Source organism: Tachyglossus aculeatus, chromosome 7 (genome assembly GCF_015852505.1).
Source record: "Tachyglossus aculeatus isolate mTacAcu1 chromosome 7, mTacAcu1.pri, whole genome shotgun sequence".
In the NCBI taxonomy this organism is placed as follows: Eukaryota; Metazoa; Chordata; class Mammalia; order Monotremata; family Tachyglossidae; genus Tachyglossus; species Tachyglossus aculeatus.
In genome coordinates, this window is record NC_052072.1 from 39,864,443 (window position 1) to 39,887,789 (window position 23,347).

The following is a 23,347-nucleotide window of genomic DNA, read 5'->3' on the forward strand; positions in this document are numbered from 1 at the left end:
GTTAAGTGCCTTGCCCAAAGTCACACAGCTGACAAGCGTCGGAGCCGGAATTTGAACCCGTGACCTCTGATTCCAAAGCCCGTGCTCTTTCCACTGAGCCACGCTACTTCTCTAATGTACAGGTTATGAAACTATTGCAGAAATGCAGTCTGCATTTGTGGGGCTTCAAATTTCCCACCAATTTCCCCTTCATTCATCAAATCTCTGAATTTGGATGAGTCAGAGTAGATTTGTTCCCATGCAGAAATTAACAACATTTCAGTGGAAAATGTGTACATATACACACATACGCACACACATACTATCCACAGGGCCTTAAGAACCTTCAGAATACAGTATTCTCTTTAACATTAGGTTTAATTCATGTCTTTACATCCCCCACTATACTAGGATTATCCAGACTGTGTCAGCTGGCCCTTGAAGCTATGTAATAGGGAATACTATTAACAGTCCCTTAAAACACACACACTCTACTGTTCTGTCTCCTCCTCCCCTCCACTTTCATCCCCTCTGCCTTTTGGAGTGTCTCAGATGGAGTAGAAGATGCACAGTGAGTCCACAAGGTCCTAAAGTGATTTTTTTTATGGTATTTGTTAAGCACCTAATTTGTGCCAGGCACTGTACTAAGCGCTGGGGTAAAAACAAGATAATCAGGTTAGACACAGTCTCTGACCCTCATGGAGCTCACAGTCTTAATCCCCATTTTACAGATGAGGCAACACTTCACAGAGAAGCGAAGTGACTTGCCCAAGGTCACACAGCAAAGTGGCAGAGCTGGGATTAGAATTCAGGTCCTCTGGCTCCCAGGCCAATGCTCTTTCCGATAGGCCATGCTGGAGTCACCTCTGTCTCCATGAAAAGCAACAGAAGATTATTATGAGACTTCAGCAAGGTTTGATATCAACCTGCTTCCCCTTGAAAAGTGGAGAATCAGGTTTCTTTAGAATTATTTACAATATTTGTTAAACACTTCCTATGTGACAGACACCCTCCTTAGCGCTGGGATAGATACGCGCTTTTATGGTTGGACACAGTCCATGTCCTCAATGGGGCTCACAGTCTTAATCCAATCCCCATTTTATAGGTCAGGTACATGAGGCACAGAGAAGTTAAGTAACTTGCCCAAGGTCACACAGCAAAGAGTGGAGTCGGAATTAAAACCCAGTCCTCCCACTCCTGGGCCCGTGTTCTTCCCACTAGACCACAGTGCTTCCCTGTATCTACAGTATCAACCTCTCTATAGGTATTTTAGAAAGGTTCTTTAGTAATCAGCAGCTAGTCTGCAAGGAAATGTATTTCATTCATGTTTCTTTGATTTATGCAATGTAGAGAGGGTTCAGCCCTGTTTAGTTGGATTCATCAAAACCCTTCTCATTTTTAGCAAGATTGTGCTCTCCCTGTGTACAGGCCATTCTCAGTTTGAGCTCTAAGTACTAGAATTTTCATTTTTTTTCCCCTGGTAGACCATTTCATTGTCTCTGAGTCTTCACAGTTTGATATATTACCCTTTCCCATTTTGTGCTATCCATCCCAATTGTAATCTTTAGGCCATCCACCGTCTCTCCTGCTTATACTAATGAAAAAATATTTCTTTCCTATAAGGTGGTTGCTTTTATTACTATATATTTTATTATTGTAAATATTCACAATATCTTTGATTATCACCCTAGAATTCTTAGTGAGAATTGGTCCCAAAAACCCCCCAAAACAAAAATATCACCCTTTCTAAGGTATACATTAAAATTTTATCACCACTTCATGATTACAATCAAGACACTACAGAAAAACGTTTACGGTATAAATGACCTGGGTTTAAGAAGTCAATCTCTTTTTAAAAACACGAGAGTTTGGGAGATGTGGGCCAAGTATAACTACTTGTTTTTTGCTTCTTCCTACACAGGGAAGGCCGAGCTGCCCTCGTTTCTTCCTTTGGCGTCTTTAAATATCTGACGTTGTATGGCATAATTCAGTTTATTGGCACATCACTGCTATATTGGGTATGAATCTAAGATCATCTTTTCTAAAGGCTAATTAAATAGGTCTCCCCCACCCTCCTGGATGTATGTTTGTGTGGCTCTTAAGGAAATAAGGTGGCATATTTTACTTTGAAGATGATTTTCTAATATCAACCTGTATCCGGAGCCACTGGAAAATGGGATTTGGGAATCTTGGGCCTGGGATTAATGATGGTTCTAACCTGGATTTCTGGATAAACTACTGTATCCTTTTGGGATCTGTTCATGATGTTCTCTGAAAGTCTCAGTAACCTATGAGATTTTCTCCTCTGCTCCTCTACTTCCTCCTCTGAAAAATGAAGCCAGTATCATGGCCCTAATGGCTGTTATTCCTAAATACACATCAATCCCCATATGCCCAAACTCATTTTTAAATAAATAGAAATAGCCTGTGTTGTGTCAGAACTTTTGGAAAGCCAAAATGAAACCCATCTTTACTTCTATATCAGTGCAAAAGCTGTCTGCTGCACAAGGAAAAAGCAGAAATAAGTGACTATCTTTCAGTATTTGGTGGTTCCTAAGGAGAAAAACAATTATAAATTGTCAAAATGTTTTCCCTTTTGAGGGGGGAGGGAAGACTTCTTGTGGGGTGGTCTTCATTCTTATTAGCATTAAAATGATCAAATGCTCTTCAGTTTTATTTTAGAAAGAATATTCACTTGTTCCTCTACATGGAAATCTTAGTGGGACTAAGTAGGTAGTGTGACCTGAAAACCTACTGTGATTTCGTTCACAAGGGTGGGCATAAAAGCACAGAGAGTATTCACCTCCTCTGGAGTCTAAACTGAAATCCAGGTAGAATGTCATTAGTAAGCTAGGAACCTGGACTATGATGCCTGACCTGGGAGAGTTAAGCATCAGTGCTAAATTTACAAGAAAAAATACAACATCTATAGCCAGAAAGAACACTTGCTTTTGCTGTTGGCTATCTGGGTGGGGAAGTCCTTTAGTCTTTCCCTACCTACAAAATAGAGCTAATAATCCTTGCCTCCTAATTATTGGGTGGGATTGTTGGGTCATGATGATGGTATGTGTGCATTTTACCATCCAAATCTTGTTCACATCTATTTGTTTTTTCCTTTCAGCAACTGCAACTCTTTGGAAACTACCAGTATATTATGCAAGATATATGTATTACCCTTTTGGTCTGTTTGACAAGTAAGTATCATAATCAAGGCTTTCTGGCACCTATATAATTCACTGTAGAATTCTGGGTACTTTAAGGCAAGCAATAACCTCTCCCCCTCCTACCTCACCTCGGTGATCATCTACTACAATCCAGCTGGCACAATTTGCTCCACAAATGCCAACCTCTTTCTGTACCTCTATCTCATCCATCTCAAAACTGACCTCTTGCTCACACCCTTCCTCTGACCTGGAACTCCCTCCCCTTCATATGTTACAGACCACCATTCTCCTCACCTTCAAAGCCCTACTTAAATATCTTCTCCAAGAGGCCATCTCTGATTAAGCTCTCATTTCCCTTATCTTCTCCCTTTCTGCCTCATCTACCTACTTGAATCTGTACCCTTAAGCACTTAATATTCATTCCACCCCAAGTCCCAAACCCTTTATGTACATATCCTAAACTCTGCCATTTTCCCTATCTGTAATTTAATATCTGTGTCCCCCTTTAGTCTATTATTTTGTACTCTCCCATGTGCTCAGTACAGTGCTTTGCACATAGGAAGCACTCAAATAGAATTGAATGAATAATGATAATAATAATTGTGGTATTGTAACAGGCACTCAACTAAGCGCTGGGGTGGATAAAAGGAAATCCCTGCCTCTGTCCCACAGGGCTCGGAGTCTTGATTCCCATTTTACAGAGGAGGAAACTGAGGCACAGAGAAGTAAAGGGATTTGCCCAAGGTCACACAGCAGACAAGGATTAGAACCCAGGCCCTTCCCATGTCCATGTTCTGTTCCCTAGGCCACGCTGCTTCCCAAAGCTTAAAACAGTGATTGACACATTCTAAGCACTTATATACCATGAAATGCAAAAACAAACTTTTAGTTCAGAAAGCTTAAAGGTTTCATCACTCAAGCAGTAAACATGTCTACCAACTTTGTGTATTCTCCCAAGCTGTGCACACAGCACACAGTAAATGCTCAATCAGAACCACTAACGGACTGATTTCCATAAGAGCCTACTTTGTGTGTGCCTAAACGCATAAACATCATACTCTAATCTATATAAGCTTGCACATTGATAATCAGAATTTTATGGTGCCAGCTGTTCTGAGGGATTTTTCATGATCTATCTGTAACCACTGCAAATAAAATTAAAGAGCAAAATATGCCAGTATCATTATCTTTGTGCTAGCTAATAAGATGAAGCCTATCAGCACTCACCTTCTTTCCTGTTACTTTCATTTTTCATTTATTTAAGTGACTGTCATTAAAATAATTTCCAAGCCCCATTTTCACAGGCATTATGTGTGAAATACCCTTTCCCTTTAGCTCTGTGTATTTAAAAAAAAAATCAAGGGTTCTAAATATTATGCCTATTTAAGAGTAAATGCACTCTACACTTGAGAGCTTTTCCTGATGCAGGGTGGATGATAAAGCAATCCCTCTTCCCCATATGCACCACGGTGTTTCTGCCTTAATATTTGGGTTGCTTTTCTCCACGTTAGTGAGGAAAATAGATCATAACGTGGCATGATGTTGGCCAATTAAAACTGACTAAAAGGTCCTTTAAGAAAATTATAAAATTGGACTCAAATTAAAAAGTCCAGGCACGGTGATGCATCATGGTGATGTATTTCTGCCTTTAAATTAGCAATGCAGAGCAACTGCTTTCAGTACCCACGTTTTCCTTGAGGAATGACTGTGTAAAGAGAGACAGACCTGTCTCCTGGCAGATGGTAACACAGTATCAGGAATGATCGGATCGAGGCCCTGCAGGGAAGCTGTTCGGAGGTATGGCAGAAAAACATATGTGAAGAAGGAAGTCAGAGATGGATTGGTAAAGAGAGAGAGGAGTCAGAGAGGAGTGGGAAAGAGCCCTACTGTGAGCTTTGAGGACATCTCTTAAAGGGATGCATTAGAGAGAGAACAGCAGTAAGTAGTCTAGCCAGGCTGGGAGTTAGGAGACCTGGGTTCTAATCCACTTGCCTGCTGTGCGATCTCAGGCGAGTCACCTACTTGCTCTGTTTCTCAGTTTCCTCATCTTTTTTGTTTTAAATACTATTTGTTAAAGCACTATGTGCTAAGCACTGTACTGAGTGTTAAGGTAGATACAAGATAATCAGGTTGGACACAGTCCCTGTCCCACATAGTGCTCACAGTTTTTATCCCCATTTTACAGATGAGGCAGTTGACGTACAGAGAAGTTAAGTGACAAGCCCCGGGTCTCACAGGAGACAAGTGGTGGAGGCAGGATTAGAACCCAGGTTACCTAACACCCAGGTCCATGCCCTTTCCACTAGGTCACGCATTTTATCAACTGTCACTGGGGATGGAATATCAGTTCTTCTACCCATTGACTATGAGCCCTATGTGGAAAAATGACTGTCTCATCTGATTCTATTGCAACTCTGCTAGCACTTATAGCCTAGTACTTGGTACAGAACAAGTGTTTTACGAATACCAATCAATCAACGGTGTTTATTGAGTGCCTAATAAGTACAGAACACTCTACTAAGAGCTTGGGGGAGTACAATACAATATAGTACAATATGACAGAGTTAGCAGATATGTTCTCTGACCACAAAGAGTTTACAGGCTATTATGATGGGATAGCAGGTGAGGTTCTGGAACTTGCCAGAATTCAATCATTTATTGAGCACTTACTGCATGCAGAGCACTATACTAAGCACTTGGAAGTACAATTTGGCAACAGAGACAATCCCTACCCAACAACGGGCTGACTCCACGTCCCCTAAACTCACTACAGAGTTCAGCCTTTTCATTTCAGTAGCTTTGAGATGCAGCATGGCCTAGTGGCAAGAACACAGGCTTGGGAGCCAGAGGTTGTGGGTTCTAATCCCAGCTCCGTCACTTGTCTGCTGTGTGACCTTGGGCAAGTCACTTAACTCCTCTGTGCCTCAGTTACCTCATCTGTAAAATGGGGATTGATACTATGAGCCCCACGTGGGAAAACCTGATTACCTTGTATCGACCCCAGTGCTTAGAACAGTGCTTGGCACATGCTAAGCACTTAACAAATACTATTATTATTATAGGCAGGGAATATGTCTGCTAGTTCTTTTGTATTGCACTCTCCCAAGTATTTAGTACAGTGCTCTGCACATAGCAGGCATTCAGTAAATACCACTGATGGATCGATTTGTAAACTAGCTGCTGGGGATGCCAAAAAACCTAATCAAGTTTCACAGGCCCAAACTGCCATTCAAAATCCCAAAATCCCAAAGGGACTCTAGTGCCTTCTGGAGGATGCTGGAATCTTACTTCCCCAAGGTAACCAGTCTTCTAGAATCCTCCCTCCTTCCCCTTGACTCCACAAAAAATCTGCAATCCTATTGAGAAGCAGCATGTCTCAGTGGAAAGAATAAGGGCTTTGGAGTCAGAGGTCATGGGTTCAAATCCCAGCTCCACCAACTGTCAGCTGTGTGACTTTGGGCAAGTCACTTCACTTCTCTGTGCCTCAGTTCCCACATCTGGAAAATGGGGATGAAGACTGTGAGCCCCCCGTGGGACAACCTGATCACCTTGTAACCTCTCCAGCGCTTAGAACAGTGCTTTGCACACAGTAAGCGCTTAATAAATGCCATCATTATTATTATTATTATTGCTCAGATTCATTCATTCATTCATATTTATTGAGCGCTTACTGTGTGCAGAGCACTAAGCACTTGGAAAGTACAAGTTGGCAACATATAGAGACGGTTCCTACCCAACAATGGGCTCACAGCCTAGAAGGGGGAGACAGACAACAAAACAAAACATGTGGACAGGTGTCAAGTCATCAGAATAAATAGAAGTAAAGCTAGATGCACATCATTAACAAAATAAATAGAACAGTAAATATGTACAAGTAAAATAGAGTAATAAATCTGTACAAACATATATACAGGTGCTGTGGGGAGGGGAAGGAGGTAGGGCAGGGGGGATGGGGAGGGGGAGAGGAAGGAGGGGGCTCAGTCTGGGAAGGCCTCCTGGAGGAGGTGAGCTCTCAGTAAGGCTTTGAAGGGAGGAAGAGAGCTAGCTTGGCAGATGTGTGGAGGGAGGGAATTCCAGGCCAGGGAGAGGACGGGGGCCGGGGGTCGACGGCGGGACAGGCGAGAACGAGGACAGCGAGGAGGTTAGCAGCAGAGGAGCGGAGGGTGCGGGCTGGGCTGGAGAAGGAGAGAAAGGGGGTGAGGTAGGAGGGGGCGAGGTGATGGACAGCCTTGAAGCCGAGAGTGAGGAGTTTTAGCCAGGATGTGCTGGACAGCAGGAAAGCCTTTTAGAGAACATCGCAGAGGTGATGCACAAACTGTCTACACTGCATTTTCACCTCAAAGATTATAGAATTCTGAGTAGAGATTGTTTTTTATTAGGTCAAATAAAGATGCTGTATTTTTTAAGATGACATGGAATTTCAAAGGAGCTCTGTGTAAATGACATCTAGTAAAATTAAAACATTATATATATGCTGGATTTATCTCCTTTAAAAGGTTTTGCTGACAGCATGGGAAATGCCAGAGTTTAAGGGGAAATGTTCTCATGCATTTGGATCACTTTAAAGAATAGCTTCCGGCAGTATAGCTTGCCAATGAAGAATCCATTTGGTCGTTCTTGATTTTTAATTACCAGGAGTGAGAGAGAATTGAGGGCAAAGAATATGAATGAAATAGAGTTTTTGGTTCAGCCAGAGAATTGCCTAAGTGAAAAGGAAAACATATTTTTTTCCTTTCAGTGAGTTCAACTCATGCATACCCAAAGCTGGCTCCATACAGACCAGCAGGACATCTTACTTCTCCGCCTTTGCTACTTTCTGTTTTGCTGAACATTTTATTCACTGCTATTGTGCAGATCTGGGCCTTCCTCTTTGTGAAACAGCAGTCTTGGTACTGTGAAGTGTATCGCGACAGGTAAAAGAGTCTTTTTCTTGGTGTTGGTCATAATTTGATCAATCAATGGCATTTTCTGAGTGCTTATTATGTGAAGAGCAATGTACTAAGCGCTTATCAAACCCAATGGCCAAGTAAAGTCTCTCAAGTCTTAAGGATTGGACTATTGTACAAAATAGTTAATATCAAACAAATACCTTAATGGAATGAAGGAAATTTGTATATCCTCATTTGAATTTTAAAATAAACAGTCATTTCTGCTATAATGCACTAGCTGTACTTTAGAACCATCTCATGTTATGGAAAAAATGTATTACAGTAGTTATTCATTCAGTGAGAAATTAACATGTTAGGGAGTAGTTGGTTAAAAATATCACTAAGCAGATATTTTTGATGCAAATTCAAAAATGATTTTTTATGCCTTACCTCCTGCCACTCACGAGAATCAGCATGGCTTGGTGGACAGAGCACAGGCTTAGAAGTCAGAAGGACGTGAGTTCTAATCCCAGCTCTGCCACATGTTTGCTGTGCGACCCTGGGCAAGACACTTAACTTCTCTGGGCCTCATTTCCCTCAACTGTAAAATGGGGAATAAGAGTGTGAGCCCCATGTGGGACAGGGACTGTGTCCAACCTGATTAACTTTTATCTAACCCAGCGCTTAGAACAGTGCTTGACACATAGCAAGCACTTAAATACCATCATCATCATCATGTCAATTTACTGTTTTCTAAATATTATCAAGCTGTAAAAAAAACCCCAAAAAACAAGAAACCCAAGGTACTATATAATCTGTGTGTACAGAACAGTCAGACAGAACCTGGAAAGTGTAGCAGTGTTATACCTAGACCTATATATCTGTCGCTTACACACACACACACCCCTCCCCAATTTCCTTCTAAAACAAATCTGTAGGAGCCAGTTTGTGGATTGTGCTGTACCAGAACACATTTGTGTATTTTGCCACTGTGCAATGTGTAAATTGTTTAAAAAAAAAACAAATATGTGCTAGAGCACAACTGACAGTAATACACTTACTTAGTAATCATAATAAAAATATGAATCAAATGGTTCTAGTCTTCTGAGGTATTCAGAATAAGCCCAAACCTGTTATCATACCCACAGAGGGGCCTTAGAGATCCACTCTCTTGCTTTAAGGCATGGTAATACTTAAGCTCGAAGAGACACATGAAACTCTACCCTTATTTTTAAAGACCTAAGAGATTCCACATTCTCCCTCAAAAATTAATTCCAATGCTTAATATACTTCTTAGTTAAAAAATATGTTCTTATATCCCCTAAACTGAAGTATGATCTCATTTCTCATTCTATGCTTAGTGGAGATTTGGAGTAACTGGTTATCATTTTCTGCAAATGCTCTTTACCATTCTGAAGTTTATTATTCATTGTCTTATCCAAATAGAAAATGAAATGTGAGAAAATGTTACAAACATTGTCTTTGCAATTTTTCAAACCCTCTACCAGGTCTCTTTATACCTATTTATATGTAAGCCTAGAACTGGACTCAGAATTCCATTGTTTGACTAGTCTTACCAGTAATAATGGTATCTATTAAGGGCTTACTATTGTCAAGCACTGTACTAAGTACTGGGGTAAATACAGGTTAATCAGGTTGGACACAGTCCCTGTCCCGCATGGGGCTCACAGTCTAAGTAGGAGGGAGAACAGGTATTGAATCCCTATTTAACAGATGAGGAAACTGAGGCACAGAGAAGTTAAACAATTTGCCTCAGGTCAAACAGAAAGCAATTGGCAAAGTCAGGACTAGGACCAAAGTCCTCTTGCTGCCTGGCTCATGCTTTTTACACTAGGCCATACTGCTTTCCATTTAATGGAAGACTTATCTCATGAGTTTACAAACTTCCATCCAACAAACACAAGCCAGGGCCAGGCTTGCTTTTTCCCCTATAGCATTATATTATTGTTCGTAATCATCTTATTTACCCATAACCCCCAACATTCTTCCTGACTTTCATACATATAGGCAATTCCCTCTCATTTTATATTTATGAGGTTTGTTTTATCTCTTCAGATATACTATTACACACTGCTAATTAAATATCAATCTGTTTGGACTTGACCACCTCTGTAATCAAAACACCATCACTCTGAATACAATTCTTCAGCTGTTAATCATTTCCTATTCTAAGTCTTCAATAGCTTTGAATTTTGCCAAAACTGTTTGGACTGCTCTCTGCTTCACCATTTACAGATGTTAAATTCCACCATTTCTATGTCTCTTTCCTGTGAAGCATCAAGTGATGCTTCCACTGATAACCACTGTCTATGATCCTCTTACCAGTTGAATATTCATTAGTTGTGTGTTCTGGACCACATTTTCCCAGTTTATTTATGTCATTGAGAAGGTCTTTCTGGAGTCAAAACAGATTGCCTCTGTATTTGATTGATATAGTTGATGCTGTTAAAAGTACAAAAGGAAAAGAAAGCTTGAAACCGTATTTAAAGTGAAGGGACATTAGCCTAGCTAAATAGCTCCTGAAATTAAAAATTAAACCCTGCTCTAAATTCTTAGGTGAATTCTTAGAAAACCAAATTGAATTGGTTAAAATATACCTTCTGAAACTGCACTTATAAAATATATGAGACTACTGACTTTATTACAGATACTGAAATGCTTCTTTGGCAATATTTCTAGGATGGAAAGCATTTTGATCATATAAGGATGATCCTCGAAGGAAGTGAGTTATCGTCTTATCAGCAGCATCAGAAGCACCAATCACAAAGTGGCAGAATTATTTCTATCAGTATATGTGCAATAAGCATCATAAAATGAAGACTGACTTTTGTGATGTTTTGATTTATGATACTCAAGTGATAGGTGGATGATCCTCAATTACATACTGTCAACAAATAGATCTGGCAGTATTTTTTTTTTTTGCTTTTGCCTATTCCAAATAATCCCATTCTTCCATTTTGTTTTTGGTACAGTTTTTTCCCCTCTCTAATTTCAAGGGTTGTTTACAGTGGGAAAATCTGCTCTCAGAATATAATTTCACTTGGGTCATTAGAACTTCAGTGTATTCTTTGCTGTGAAACTAGTTAGGTAAAATGAATTTAAAGTAATTTTTAAATAAGGGATATATGATTGGGAAAGCACAAATATATACAATGGTTATTTGCTGAATTTTAAACAAACCAATAAAAATGATTAGAGATATGTGAGAGAAGAGAAACCCATAAAATATATGAAATCAATTCTCTCAGTCCTTTATAGTTCTCTACAGCAGAGTTTAATGTAGCAGCAGCATGAGAGCAATTCTGCTCATGTTCATTACTGTTCCAGTATTTTTTGGAGATGTAAGAAAAACACAGTTTGCTTGTGTATCAGTGGGACCAGAGAGGTAAATTTGAATCCCTATGTTTATAATAGTCACACCCTGAAGAACAGAAGTGAAAAGCACCATAAGTGTTTATGATTCTTTTGCAGTGGGTGCCATTTGACAAACCAAAGTATTTACTCTGCGAATGCCAGCCTGGTCAGAAACTGGACAGGAAATGCAACTTGGGCTTCAGATCAAGTTCTCAGTTTTGAAAGTTCCACACTGTGGCCAATCACTACTATCAATTGCATTACTGTAGCATTCATTTTTTCTAAAGGAAGACCATTCAGAAAACCCATCTACACTAACTGTAAGTATTCGCTAAATTTCCGCTTTTCTTCCTTTCCTATCAAACATGGGACATTGTTGCATTGGGCAGGTAGTCTACTGTAATGAAATCATGAGGACCATTTTGTGGAAGTTCAACTACGACCACCAAAATTAACTTTTCCCAGAAGACAAGTGGGCACTGAAGGTGGAGAAAGTTATGATAAGCAGGGGTTATATAGAAGGTGGCAAATTTCAGCCAATTCCTCCTCCCTCCTCACCTTGCCCTTTTCAGATTAACCTCCAACCCTTCCCTGTTCAGGCACTACTTGGCTTTTAATCAGGGTCTGCAGTGAGAGAAAAGAGCTGCACAATCTATATCCAGAGTTAGATGTGTGAACCCCTCTTGGTCCCCTTTCCAACTTGCTCTAACACTCTTCCAAGGCAGAAGGCACTTTGGGAGCCACTGAAGAAGCCTACAGTGATGCCACACGCATTCACCTTAGGCATACAACTCCTCCAAGGCCTCATTCATTCATTCAATCGTATTTATTGAGCGCTTACTGTGTGCAGAGCACTGTACTAAGTGCTTGGGAAGTACAAGTTGGCAACATATAGAGACGATCCCTACCCAACAGCGGGCTCATAGTCTAGAAGACTCCCAGGACTCAGGCTCAATGGGAGGGGGACACACACAAAAAAAATAAGTGTGGGGTTGGCTGTGGCTGCTGACTATCAGCACACACTAAGCCAGGAAATTGGCTGAAGCCAGTACTCGAGCCCTCATCAGCCTAAGGAACTGGAGCTTTGGGAGAGCTTTCATTCATTCAGAAGTATTTATTGAACACTTACTGTGTGTAGAGCACCATACTAAGAGCGTGGAAAGTACAATTCAGCAACAGAGACAATCCCTACCCAACAACGGCCTCCATTCCTTCCACAATGCAGCCCCTATGCATTCCCAATCCCTTCCAGAGCCATACTAGTTTACCAGCATGCCCAAACTGGCAGATTTTTTAAAAAAAACAACAGTGTGCTGCTGAGGACGTTTCTTTCAGTCCCGGGCCACTTAAATCAGCATGGCATAGTGCATACAGCAAAGGCCTTGGAATCAGAAAGTCATGAGTTCTAATCCCAGCTCTGCCACTTGCCTACTGTGTGACCTGGGGAAAATCACTTCACTTCTCTGTGCCTCAGATATCTCATCTGCAAAATAATTAAGCTGATTAACTTGTATGTACTCCAGAGGTAAGAATAGTGCCTGGCACCTGGTAAGCGCTTAACAAATACCATAAAAAATGATTTAGGTGTAGCTGGGTATTAGGTACCTTAGAGACACTTACAAGAATTCTTCAAATAGAAGAGTTAATAGATGGTGATGATCAGTTGTTCTCCATTTACACTGATATAACAAGGGGAGTGAGAGACTCGCTTCCTGATTGGGAGGATTAACACATAAACTGATTATTGAAAGGATGTGGAAACTGTTCTCTGGAGGTTTTTCAACTATAGCCTGTTTCAATTTTAGATTTTGCATTCTCCACCACATTGTTCTCATTGTTCCCTCTGCACCACAGATTAATAGCTGGTGTTCAATGAAAGCAGGGCAAATATAGTTGAAAGAGGGCCCACAGAAAAACGTGTGGTTGCTCCGAATAGGCCTAAATCATATCTAAAGGTAGCAGACCCAGAGGTTTAGTTTTTAGTACAAAGAGAGAGCAAAGACTTAAAACTTAATCTAAGTCCCCATCCTTAATCTTCAAGCATTTCACAACTTCCAACAATTGCTCAGATTTCTTAATCACACAAGCTTTGGAAGAGCCATACTTACCAAATTCAGCCATGATGTGGAGAACACAGCAGCATAACAAAGCATCCTAAAGAAAAATAAATTTTTCCCTCTCTTTAATTTATAAGCTCTGCCCATCTTGCTGATTGGCTGAATTTTTCCTCTACTCCTATTGGCTAGGCCTGCCTCCTCCTGGAAGGCTTCAATCTTCCAGAGGATTCTGGTAAATGTAGTTTTCAATAAGGGAAAGGTTACAAAAATCAATCAATCAATCGTATTTATTGAGCACTTACTGTGTGCAGAGCACTGTACTAAGCGCTTGGGAAGTACAAAAATGAGCTTTGGGTACATTTTGCACTTCGATGGAAACCTGAATATTCACCCAAATAGGCTGTGAAAGGATGTAGGAATATTCCTGCCAGAAGGCTGATGAGTGGTATTGGAGACCTCTTTATTGGTAACATGATGTTCAGATGGTTGGGGTCAACAAAAGCAACCAATTGCCCTACTTTTCTGGTTTCATCTGCAAGCACATCTGGTTATAATATTTACATTTCAAGGCTTGCAAAAAGCAGTTTTGTGACTCTTTTGATCCTTACCCACCTGTAATGCCTACTTAAAAAGGCATTGCTTGGGTCAATGCTAAAGTTTGCCCCTGTTTTTCCTATTCAATAGGATTATTAATAATAGTGGCATTTGTTAAGCACTTACTACATGCCACACACTGTACTAACTACTGAGGTAGATACAAGATAATCACTTTGGGCACAGTTCGTAACACAACTGGGGCTCACAGTTTAAGGAAGAAAGAGAACAGTTTCATCTCTAAATCACAGATTGAGACTGTGAGCCCCATGTGGGAAGGGGACCGTGTCCAACCTGATCGGCTTTTATCCACTCCAGGATTTAGTATAGTTCCTGGCAACAACAACAACTACTACTACTACTACTACTACTACTACTACTACTACTACTATTACTACTGTTGGTATTTGTTAAGCGCTTACTATGTGCCAAGCACTGTTCTACGCACTGGGGCGGGGGGGAATACAAGGTAATCAAGGTTGTCCCACGTGGGGCTTACAGTCTTAATCCCCATTTTACAGATGAGGGAACTGAGGCACAGAGAAGTTAAGTGATTTGCCCAAAGTCACACAGCTGACAAGTGGCAAAGCAGGGATTAGAACCCATGACCTCTAACTCCCAAGCCCGTGCTCTTTCCATTGAGCGGCTTCTAGTAAGCGCTCAACAAACACCACAGTTATTTTTATTATTATTCATTCTTTCAATTGTATTTATTGATCACTTACTATATGCAGAGCACTGGATTAAGCGCTTGGGAAAGTACAATACAACAATAAACAGTGACATTCTCTGACCACAGTGAGCTCACAGTCTACAGTGGGGGAGTCAGACATCAGTACAAATAAATAAAATGACAGATATATACATAAGTGCTTTGAGGCTGGAAGGGGGGAAGAGCAAAAGGGAGCAAGTCAGGGAGACGCAGAAGAGAATGGGAGATGAGGAAAAAGAGAATTACTTACTTAAATGAGGCTTTAAGTAACTTGCCCAAAATCACACCACAGGCAAGTATGGAGCGGGGTTAGAATTCAGGATCCCTATCTCTCAGGCCCATGCTCTTTCCACTAGCCCATACTGCTCTTTGCTGTAATCATTTGGGTGTCATTCTGTCCTATGTTCACTGAAATTATTCAGTTTTAGCAAGGCTCGTTCTGGAACATAAGCAAGCTATTTACCTCCCTGAATCCTACCTCTTCACCAATCATTTAGGACTAATAGAGGGGGCTATATTTTACTGTACTTTTGAATGCCCATTTAAACCTGCATAAATGATGAATTAGAAGGGTTGGATTAGAGGGTAGATTTTAGGAGAAAATAAATAATAATCTAGCTGTGGAACATATTAGAATTCTAGAATTGCAGTAATAAGGTAATGTTGTACTCTGTGACCCTGGCTAATTCCATAAGAAATAAAATCACTAAAGTATTTGCATGAGTGAATGAAAATTAATATTTCTTCAGTTAAAATTAAATGTGTTAACCTTTTGAAGTTATGAGCCTTGAAAAGCTAATCTTATATAACATTTTGGTCTTTAGTTATAGAGCTATAGAAAGCTAAAGAAACTATGATTTCTTGGGTGTAACTGGGTAATAGATCGCTTAGAGACAGTTACAAAGAATCTTCAAATAGAAGATATAATTTTTAAAAAATTAATTTTGATGAAGTTTCATTCTGAAAGGATATATGTACAAATATCTAAAATGAAAAGAAGATGTATGGATTGATCTCAAATTATTAAAACATGCAACTAACAAAATTTCCAATAGGCTAAAAACATTTATCTGAGTTTATGGTATAGTATTTTTGGTTTTGAATTGTTACTGTAACTTTCTTTCTTAAACTTTTTCTTTGGGTATAGTTGTCATTTGCTATTGTTTTTAGTTATTGAAAGTCAGATAAACGATAATAATAATGATAGCATTTATTAAGCACTTACTATGTACAAAGCACCGTTCTAAGCGCTGGGGAGGTTACAAGGTGATCAGATTGTCCCATGGGGGGCTCACAGTCTTAATCCCCCATTTTCCAGATGAGGTAACTGAGGCACAGAGAAGGTAAGTGATTTGTCCAAAGTCACACAGCTGACAATTGGTGGAGGTGGGATTTGAACCCATGACTTCTGACTCCAAAGCCCGTGCTCTTTCCACTGAGCCACACTGCTTCTGATAGAAATGATAGAAAACAGACATTACAAAAACCCATCTAGAAACTTTAAACACTTCAATTAAGACTAGCATCTTTAAACAAGTCCTCTTTTCCCTGTTTTCACACTCCTGACAGATGGTTGTGTCTAGGTTCTACTTTCCTCAGAGAAAAATATGGGAAGAAATACGGATTTATGGTAGTATGGCTTGGTTAATTCTATACTGTATATTTTCACTGTTGAAAACAACATTGCCTCTATTTTATATAGATGTAGATTAGTTCTAAGGATTTTTATGGAACAAGGTTCAACAATGATATTACTGTTAAAATTACAAATAATACCTAAAGATTGTGTGAAATTTAGCAGTTAAGTTGAATCTTTTAAGACAATTATGAGAAAGTGATTTTATAAAGTCTTTCATCCTAATTTCTCTAATAGTAAAAGATGTTTTCTTGATGGGTGTGTGTAATGCCGCAGAATGTAATCAATGATCTTGGAAAGTGCTCTAGCAGTGAATGCTAAATGAAAATACTTTTGGTATCCAAAGAGATAAAGAGCCATCAACTCTTGTTTCCCCAGATATATTTTCATTTCTGTTGGCAGCTGCATTGGGTCTTACGATTTTCATTTACTTTACTGACAATCAAGTAGTATGTGGTGCAATGCAGGTAAGCATTATGCTGAAAAGTAAATTACGGGCAATTTGAAATGTCATCGAAAGATACTTTGAAAAGTAGTTTGACAGCCATTGATCACTCTGAAATATTGGTCATGCTTACTTTGGTCAGGAATGTTTTTCCACAGGAATTTTCCCTATGAAAATTCTGGATTATGCTTGAAATCTGTACGGGGCAAATCTCAAAACTGGTTTGAAGCTAATATTAGAGAGGATTGTGCTGGACAATAAAACAAGTGTTGAAAGCCAGGTGCCACAAGGATCACCTCAGGCTTGACCCTGGAAACCATCCAGTTCATACAACTGCTTAAATTTCAGGCAGTCTAACCCTAATACCAATAATAATGATGATGACATTTGTTAAGCACTTACTATGTGCAAAGCACTGTTCTAAGAGCTGGGGAGGATATAAGGTGACCAGGTTGTTCCACATGCGGCTCATAATCTTAATCCCCATTTTACAGATGAGGTAATTGAGGCACAGAGAAGTTAAGTGACTTACCCAAGGTCACACAGCTGACACTTAGTGGAGCCAGAATTTGAACCCATGACCTCTAACTCCCAAGTCCGTGCTCTTTCCATTAAGCCACGCTGCTTCTCATGCCAACTGAGGGGCTTCAAAGGAATCCCCAGGGTCAAACATCAGCAGGTGTAGGGGAAAATCAACTGTCTGTCAGGTGGACTCTCAGGCTAATCAAGCATTTGCCCCATAGCCAATCTCACAGAAAAAAAGGAAGCACTCCAAACTAATGTTTCACAGCCTATGTTGAAGTGCAATTGGAAAAAGTATGAAATCCTCCTAATACTGGTTAGCTAAACTGTTAAATATCATTAGGGCCACTGAGGCACATGGGTTTGCCTCATGCAGTCACCGCTGGACATGGCTTGGTATTTCTACATGTTGATTATATATTAAAGCATTTATTCCACTTGTATTTTCCATCTTTTAAAAAGTGATATGTCAAATTAGGTACATATGGCTGAGTGTTTGCATATATCAAACAAATTGAAAAGTGTCTTATGGCTTTGAAATGAGCCTTCCTCTTAATTCAACTGTAAAAAGGAAATTCTACATGTAAACGGGGGAGAAAAATCCAAACTGGAAGTTTGAGTCTAGCAATTTCAGAGTCTAGTTTCGGGCAGTGAAAGTTATACTACCATCAGCCTTTCAATTCAATGTTACAATGACAGATCTCAACTGTTTTATTCTATGGGAGTTCTTGAGAATTGAATTCTTGTTTCCATCCAGAGAAAGAGGGAAATGAGTTATATGTAACAAAGTGACAATGAAATAGGAGGGATCTGAACTTGTTTAGGGTGATTAAACAACCTTTTTTTTTCCTGGCAGTTAATTCCAACAAGCTCTTCATGGCGAGTTTCTGTGTTGGGGTCTGCCGTGATTCATTTCTGTGTAGCCTTCTTGGTAGAAGTAAGTGAATCTCTGCTTTTTGAATAAAACCAAAAAACCTTTTGGGAAAAGTCTAGGTTTTTGGTGAACTGTTTTATTCTTCCTCATTCTTTAGAATGATAGCTTTTTCAAAATTATATTTTTTTAATAATCATATTTTCTTGGATCCATCCATATTAAAGAAATAAATTTGCTTAGTGCCCTTTTGGTTTAGAATGCACTGACCCTTCCTCCAAATACTCCACCATAATGTCTATGCAGAAACACAGCAAATCAGTTTATCTAAATGCCAACAGCCTTGTTTTAGGTCAATCCCATTTACTGTTCCTTTTCAAGTTTCAATATAATAGGGGCCAGATTTATAATGGGGAGCAAACCTGGGGTGACAACGACTGGCAGGTCAGGGAGAATTCAGTCAATTTCACTTAGGAAAGATGACTGTGGTCTTGGGGAAAGAGCTAGGGTAAAGATTTGGCTTCTATTGTGAAGCATCCTGTGTTTGTTAAACACTAAATTGGGAATTCATAATAATTGGGACCAAGGCTTTACTGCAAAGGAAGTACAATAAGTTCTACAAATACTGTATTTTACTGTAAATGTAGCTGGAGCAGATACCCCTGCAGGGAAGTGGAAACACTGGAATCAGTGTAATGAAAGGGTGATTTAGAAAAATGGATGACAGAGAGAAGAAAGAGGAAAGCGGTTGGAGAAATAAAATCTGATTGCAGATTTAAATGAACTCCCTGCTGGGCAGAGAGAGGAGACAAAGAGGGGGAAAGGGAGGAAATAGAGAAAAGAGGAAGAGAAAAAGGTATAAAACAGGGAAAGAGAAAGAGAAAGGGAGAGGAAAGGAAAGGAGAAAGGGAGAGGAGAGGAAAAGGAGAGCAAGAAATTAAACAGAATAAAGAGGTAGAATCATCCCTTTCTACCACTTCACTCTGAACCATAGAGCTTTCCAATTCCCCACTGAACACCAGCATAATGAAGGAGGAAAGATAGATCCTGCTTTTCTTTCAACTCTTCTTCCCTCGGTCAACCTCGTGGCCTAGGGGAAAGAGTACGGGACTGGGAGTGAGAGGACATGGGTTCTATTTCCGATCTGCCACATGTCTGCTGTGTGACCTTAGGAAAGTCACTTAACATCTCTGTGCCTCAGTTACCTTATCTGTGAATTGGGGATTAAGACTGAGAATCTCCCGTGGGACAGGGGCTGTGTCCAACCTGAGCACCTTGTATCTATCCCAGTGCTTAGAACAGCGTTCGGCCCATAGTAAGTGCTTAACAAATATCACAATTATTATTATTTCCCCAACTACTTTTATTTACTTCCCAAAGTAATGTCTGAGTGAATCACAAGCTGCTAAATTATGTGAATTCTGCTTTTACAGCTTGATGTTTGCTATGATTAAGACCAGAACATGTAAAATCATTACTTTGTACATCCAGAATGCACACTTATTCATTCATGCAGATGGATCTTTTCCTTTCCCTCTTCCTTTCCCCTCCATGCCAGAAATTAAGACAGAGATTTCAGGATGTTCAGCTCCCATTTCCATCCTTTGCCTCAGAGGACTTTAGACATAATTCTTTGGCTCTTTAGAAGAAGAGCATGGGCCCAGTTTGGGTTGATTAGAGTGATGAAGGAGAAATGTAAGTACTGGGTACAGTAAGAGCTCCCGAGGCTGTGCTTCTTATTCAAGAGTTAGCTCTCTAGTGAAAAAGCAAACTAGTCTGTGCTTCTTATTCAAGAGTTAGCTCTCTAGTGAAAAAGCAAACTAGTCCTGGTTTTCATCTAACTTGACCAAGAGGTGTCCCTCCTGCATTTTGGTCACTGTCCACTCAAAGCCCAGGACAGCTCTTCATTCTCTAATCCAATGCCCCCTGTCAGAATATCAAGTTAGTTGCTATAATCTGGCTCCTTTCATATGTTTCCAGAGAAGAGCATTGTATGAATTATGAAAATTCTGATTTAAACTGGGTAACACTACTACTCGTGTCAGCAGTGTAGTTCATAGGAAATGAAAAGCATTTTATTCGTTGGTGTGAATAAATAAACTTGGTTTTTCAGGATGCTATCCTTCAAAACAGATCATTCTGGCTGATGATGAAGAAGCGGTTTAGACTCTACTCTGAAAGCCAATACAGAAAGTGGCAGAGGAAGCTGGCACAGGACCCAAACTGGCCTCCCACAAACAGAACAGATTACTCAGGAGATGACAAGAATGGATTCTACAGCAACCCAGCCTATGAACACACGGAGCAGACTCACACACTGAAACCGCCATTCATAGGCCCGGAAACAGAAGGTCATTTTTGGACCAGGCTTTAATCAATTTACTAATTTAGAGTAAAAATGATTGTTGTGCTTTCATAATAAACATAATAAAAATAATAATAATAATAATAATAATAATAATAATAATGATGATTATGGTAGTTGTTAAGCACTTAGTATGTGCCGAGTACTGATCTAAGTGTTGGGGTAAGTACAGGTTAGTCAGGGTGGATACAGGGCCTGTCACACATGGAGCTCACAGTCTTAATCCCCATTTTACAGTGAGGTAACTGAGGCCCAGAGAAGATAAGTGACTTGCCTAAGGTCACACAGAAGACATGTGATGGATTCAGGATTAGAACCAGGTCCTTCTCACTCCCAGACCCATGTTCTATCCACTAAGCCAAGCTGCAACCAATCTATGAATATTTTAATATTAAATGTCAAAAGTATCCATGTACCAAGGATCCTAAAGCATTTCCTTACCACTAGACTGTAAGCTCCTTGAGGGCAAGGATCGCAACTACTAACTATAGTGTATTCTCCCAAGCATTTACTGCAATGCTCTGCATGGAGTAAATGCTAAATAAATTGCTTGATCCATTGATTGATTGACTACTGTGTTAAGCCTAACAATATAGAATATAAAAATAATTTGTTTACACCCATGTGATGGTCAGTCCAACTACCCTCCACACTCAGGATGGGGAAACGGAATTGATGAAGGGTCACTTTCTGGTCCCCTTGCCTGAGGAAAGTGTATTAATGCATTACATGACAGGATTTGCAGCCAAGCAGAAGGAAAGACTGGGGAAGAAGTAGACCATAAGTTGTCAAGGAAAAACCTTGACCATCTTGAGGCAAGAGTTCATGTATGTCTGGGAGAGCAGTACACAGAGACCACTGGTGACTGTTTCCTTGATGGACTTGGGATACTGGGAGGGATTGAAGATGATCCTAAGTGAGGAAACTCTGAAGATTTAGATTCCAGAGAAGTGAGATTCTTGCCCCTGAGGGGAAGAAATGACATCTAGCTATCCAGGCACCTGAAAGACCTGGGAAGGCTGAGCCTGGAATTTGGGATGCCCCAAGAGAAGAGGAGAAAGGACCAGTGGAATGTATATGTTGGAATCTGGAAAGTTCAGCGAGGGAATCCTGGGGAAGAAAGTGTTAGAGCTAGGGAAAGGCAGTTTGAACTAGAATATGGCTTTATTGTTACCAAATTAAGAATATTAGTAAACGATATTGAGGCACTTGATCTTGATGTCTGCCTGTGGTTAAGGCTGGCGGAGAAGTTTTGGGTGCTGGGGAGATGTGAGCGCTTGGGAAGCCATGGAAGGGAATGCTTTCTCCATGAGCTTTCTATAACCCACACTCAAGATGGGGGTGTCCAGTGACCCCCTTGCCTTCAGGGACATTCCTGGATTTCAATTGAGGGGTTACGGTATATAGAGAGGTACAAGGACTTGGGGTAGACAAAAGCAGATGTCCCAAACCTGTCATTTTGGAGAGGTTCCTCTAGACTGTAATCTTATTGTGGGAAGGGAACATGCCTACCAAGTCTGTTATATTGTATTCTTCCAAGCACTTAATAATAATAATGATAGCATTTATTAAGCACTTACTATGTGCAAAGCACTGTTCTAAGCACTGGGGAGGTTACATGGTGATCAGGTTGTCCCATGGGGGGCTCACAGTCTTAATCGCCATTTTACAGATGAGGTAACTGAGGCACAGAGAAGTAAAGTGACTTGCTCAAAGTCACACAGCTGGCAATTAGCAGAGCTGGGATTTGAACCCAAGACCTCTGACTCCAAAGCCCGTGCTCTTTCCACTGAGCGACGCTGCTTCTCTAACATGTACAGTGTACAGTACTATGCTCTACATTCAGCAAATGCTTGTTCAATGTAATTGATTGATTGATTGGAAGACGTAAGGGCTTTAAGACCCAGCATAAGCTAACAAAAGAGCAAGTTGTTCTAAAGTGGCCCCAGCTGCCTATTCACCTCAGCATCAGGCCGAAACTTTAAGCTTTTATTTATTCACTCCCATGGAGTCAAACACAGCTTCATATAACTGTCCTACTGATGCATGTGAACCACACCCTTGTATGCATACCAAAATGTTTCTACTTACTCAACTGAATATATTTTTCTTCGTTAGTTGATCAAATTACCTTAAATTCAGCTTCATGTAAATCCAGTTCAATAGAGAAAATTCCCACCACAACTGAGCAAAAATTGTATTAAGGTCATCTGGCATTTTTTTAAGTCTTAGCTTGTGTGGCCTTCAGCGCCAAATTACTAAAAATAGTATTTCAATTTGGTATGTATCTTTTCTTCAGAGGAAAGTTCCTTGGCCATTTGTGACCGTATTTTGTTAATTATGATCAGCTAAAACACAATACTGAAAATTAATTTTTTTTTAGTGCAGCTTGCTGATAGTGGCCTACCAAAAATAGAAACAATGTAGAACACCAAAGAGCACAGAAGAAATATATTCAAAAACAAAATCAATGCATGTGATTAGAAAGCAAATTGGCTTTATCTCTGGAAACATTTTGAAAACTCTTCAGTTTATCACCCTGTTTTCATCATCATTCACTTTTTAGAACATTCTATTTAGGACACAAATCTTCTTTCATGACTTTTGGTTGGTACATACTTGGAATGAAATTTTGTACATGAAGGATAATCATTATTCCATATAGAAATATAGCTGAGTACCTAGGTGAAACTCTAATTCATACACCTGAGCCAACAACTGGATATGACCACACACTGAATTTCTTCTCCCTTGAAACA

At 40.0% G+C, this 23,347-nt stretch overlaps 1 protein-coding gene across 1 annotated transcript in view; it reads left to right on the top strand.

Annotated features, from left to right (window-relative positions):
• Nucleotides 1-22,792, top strand: part of ATP13A5 (ATPase 13A5) — a 97,623-nt gene extending 74,831 nt beyond the window's left edge. Inside the window, exons 24-31 of the mRNA XM_038748787.1 lie at nucleotides 1,901-1,997; nucleotides 3,101-3,173; nucleotides 7,882-8,056; nucleotides 11,504-11,706; nucleotides 16,764-16,852; nucleotides 18,209-18,289; nucleotides 20,337-20,574; nucleotides 22,707-22,792. Coding sequence (XP_038604715.1) covers nucleotides 1,901-1,997; nucleotides 3,101-3,173; nucleotides 7,882-8,056; nucleotides 11,504-11,706; nucleotides 16,764-16,852; nucleotides 18,209-18,289; nucleotides 20,337-20,574; nucleotides 22,707-22,792 — 1,042 coding nt within the window. The remainder of the gene's footprint in view (nucleotides 1-1,900; nucleotides 1,998-3,100; nucleotides 3,174-7,881; nucleotides 8,057-11,503; nucleotides 11,707-16,763; nucleotides 16,853-18,208; nucleotides 18,290-20,336; nucleotides 20,575-22,706) is intronic.
• The last annotated feature ends 555 nt before the right edge of the window (nucleotides 22,793-23,347 follow it).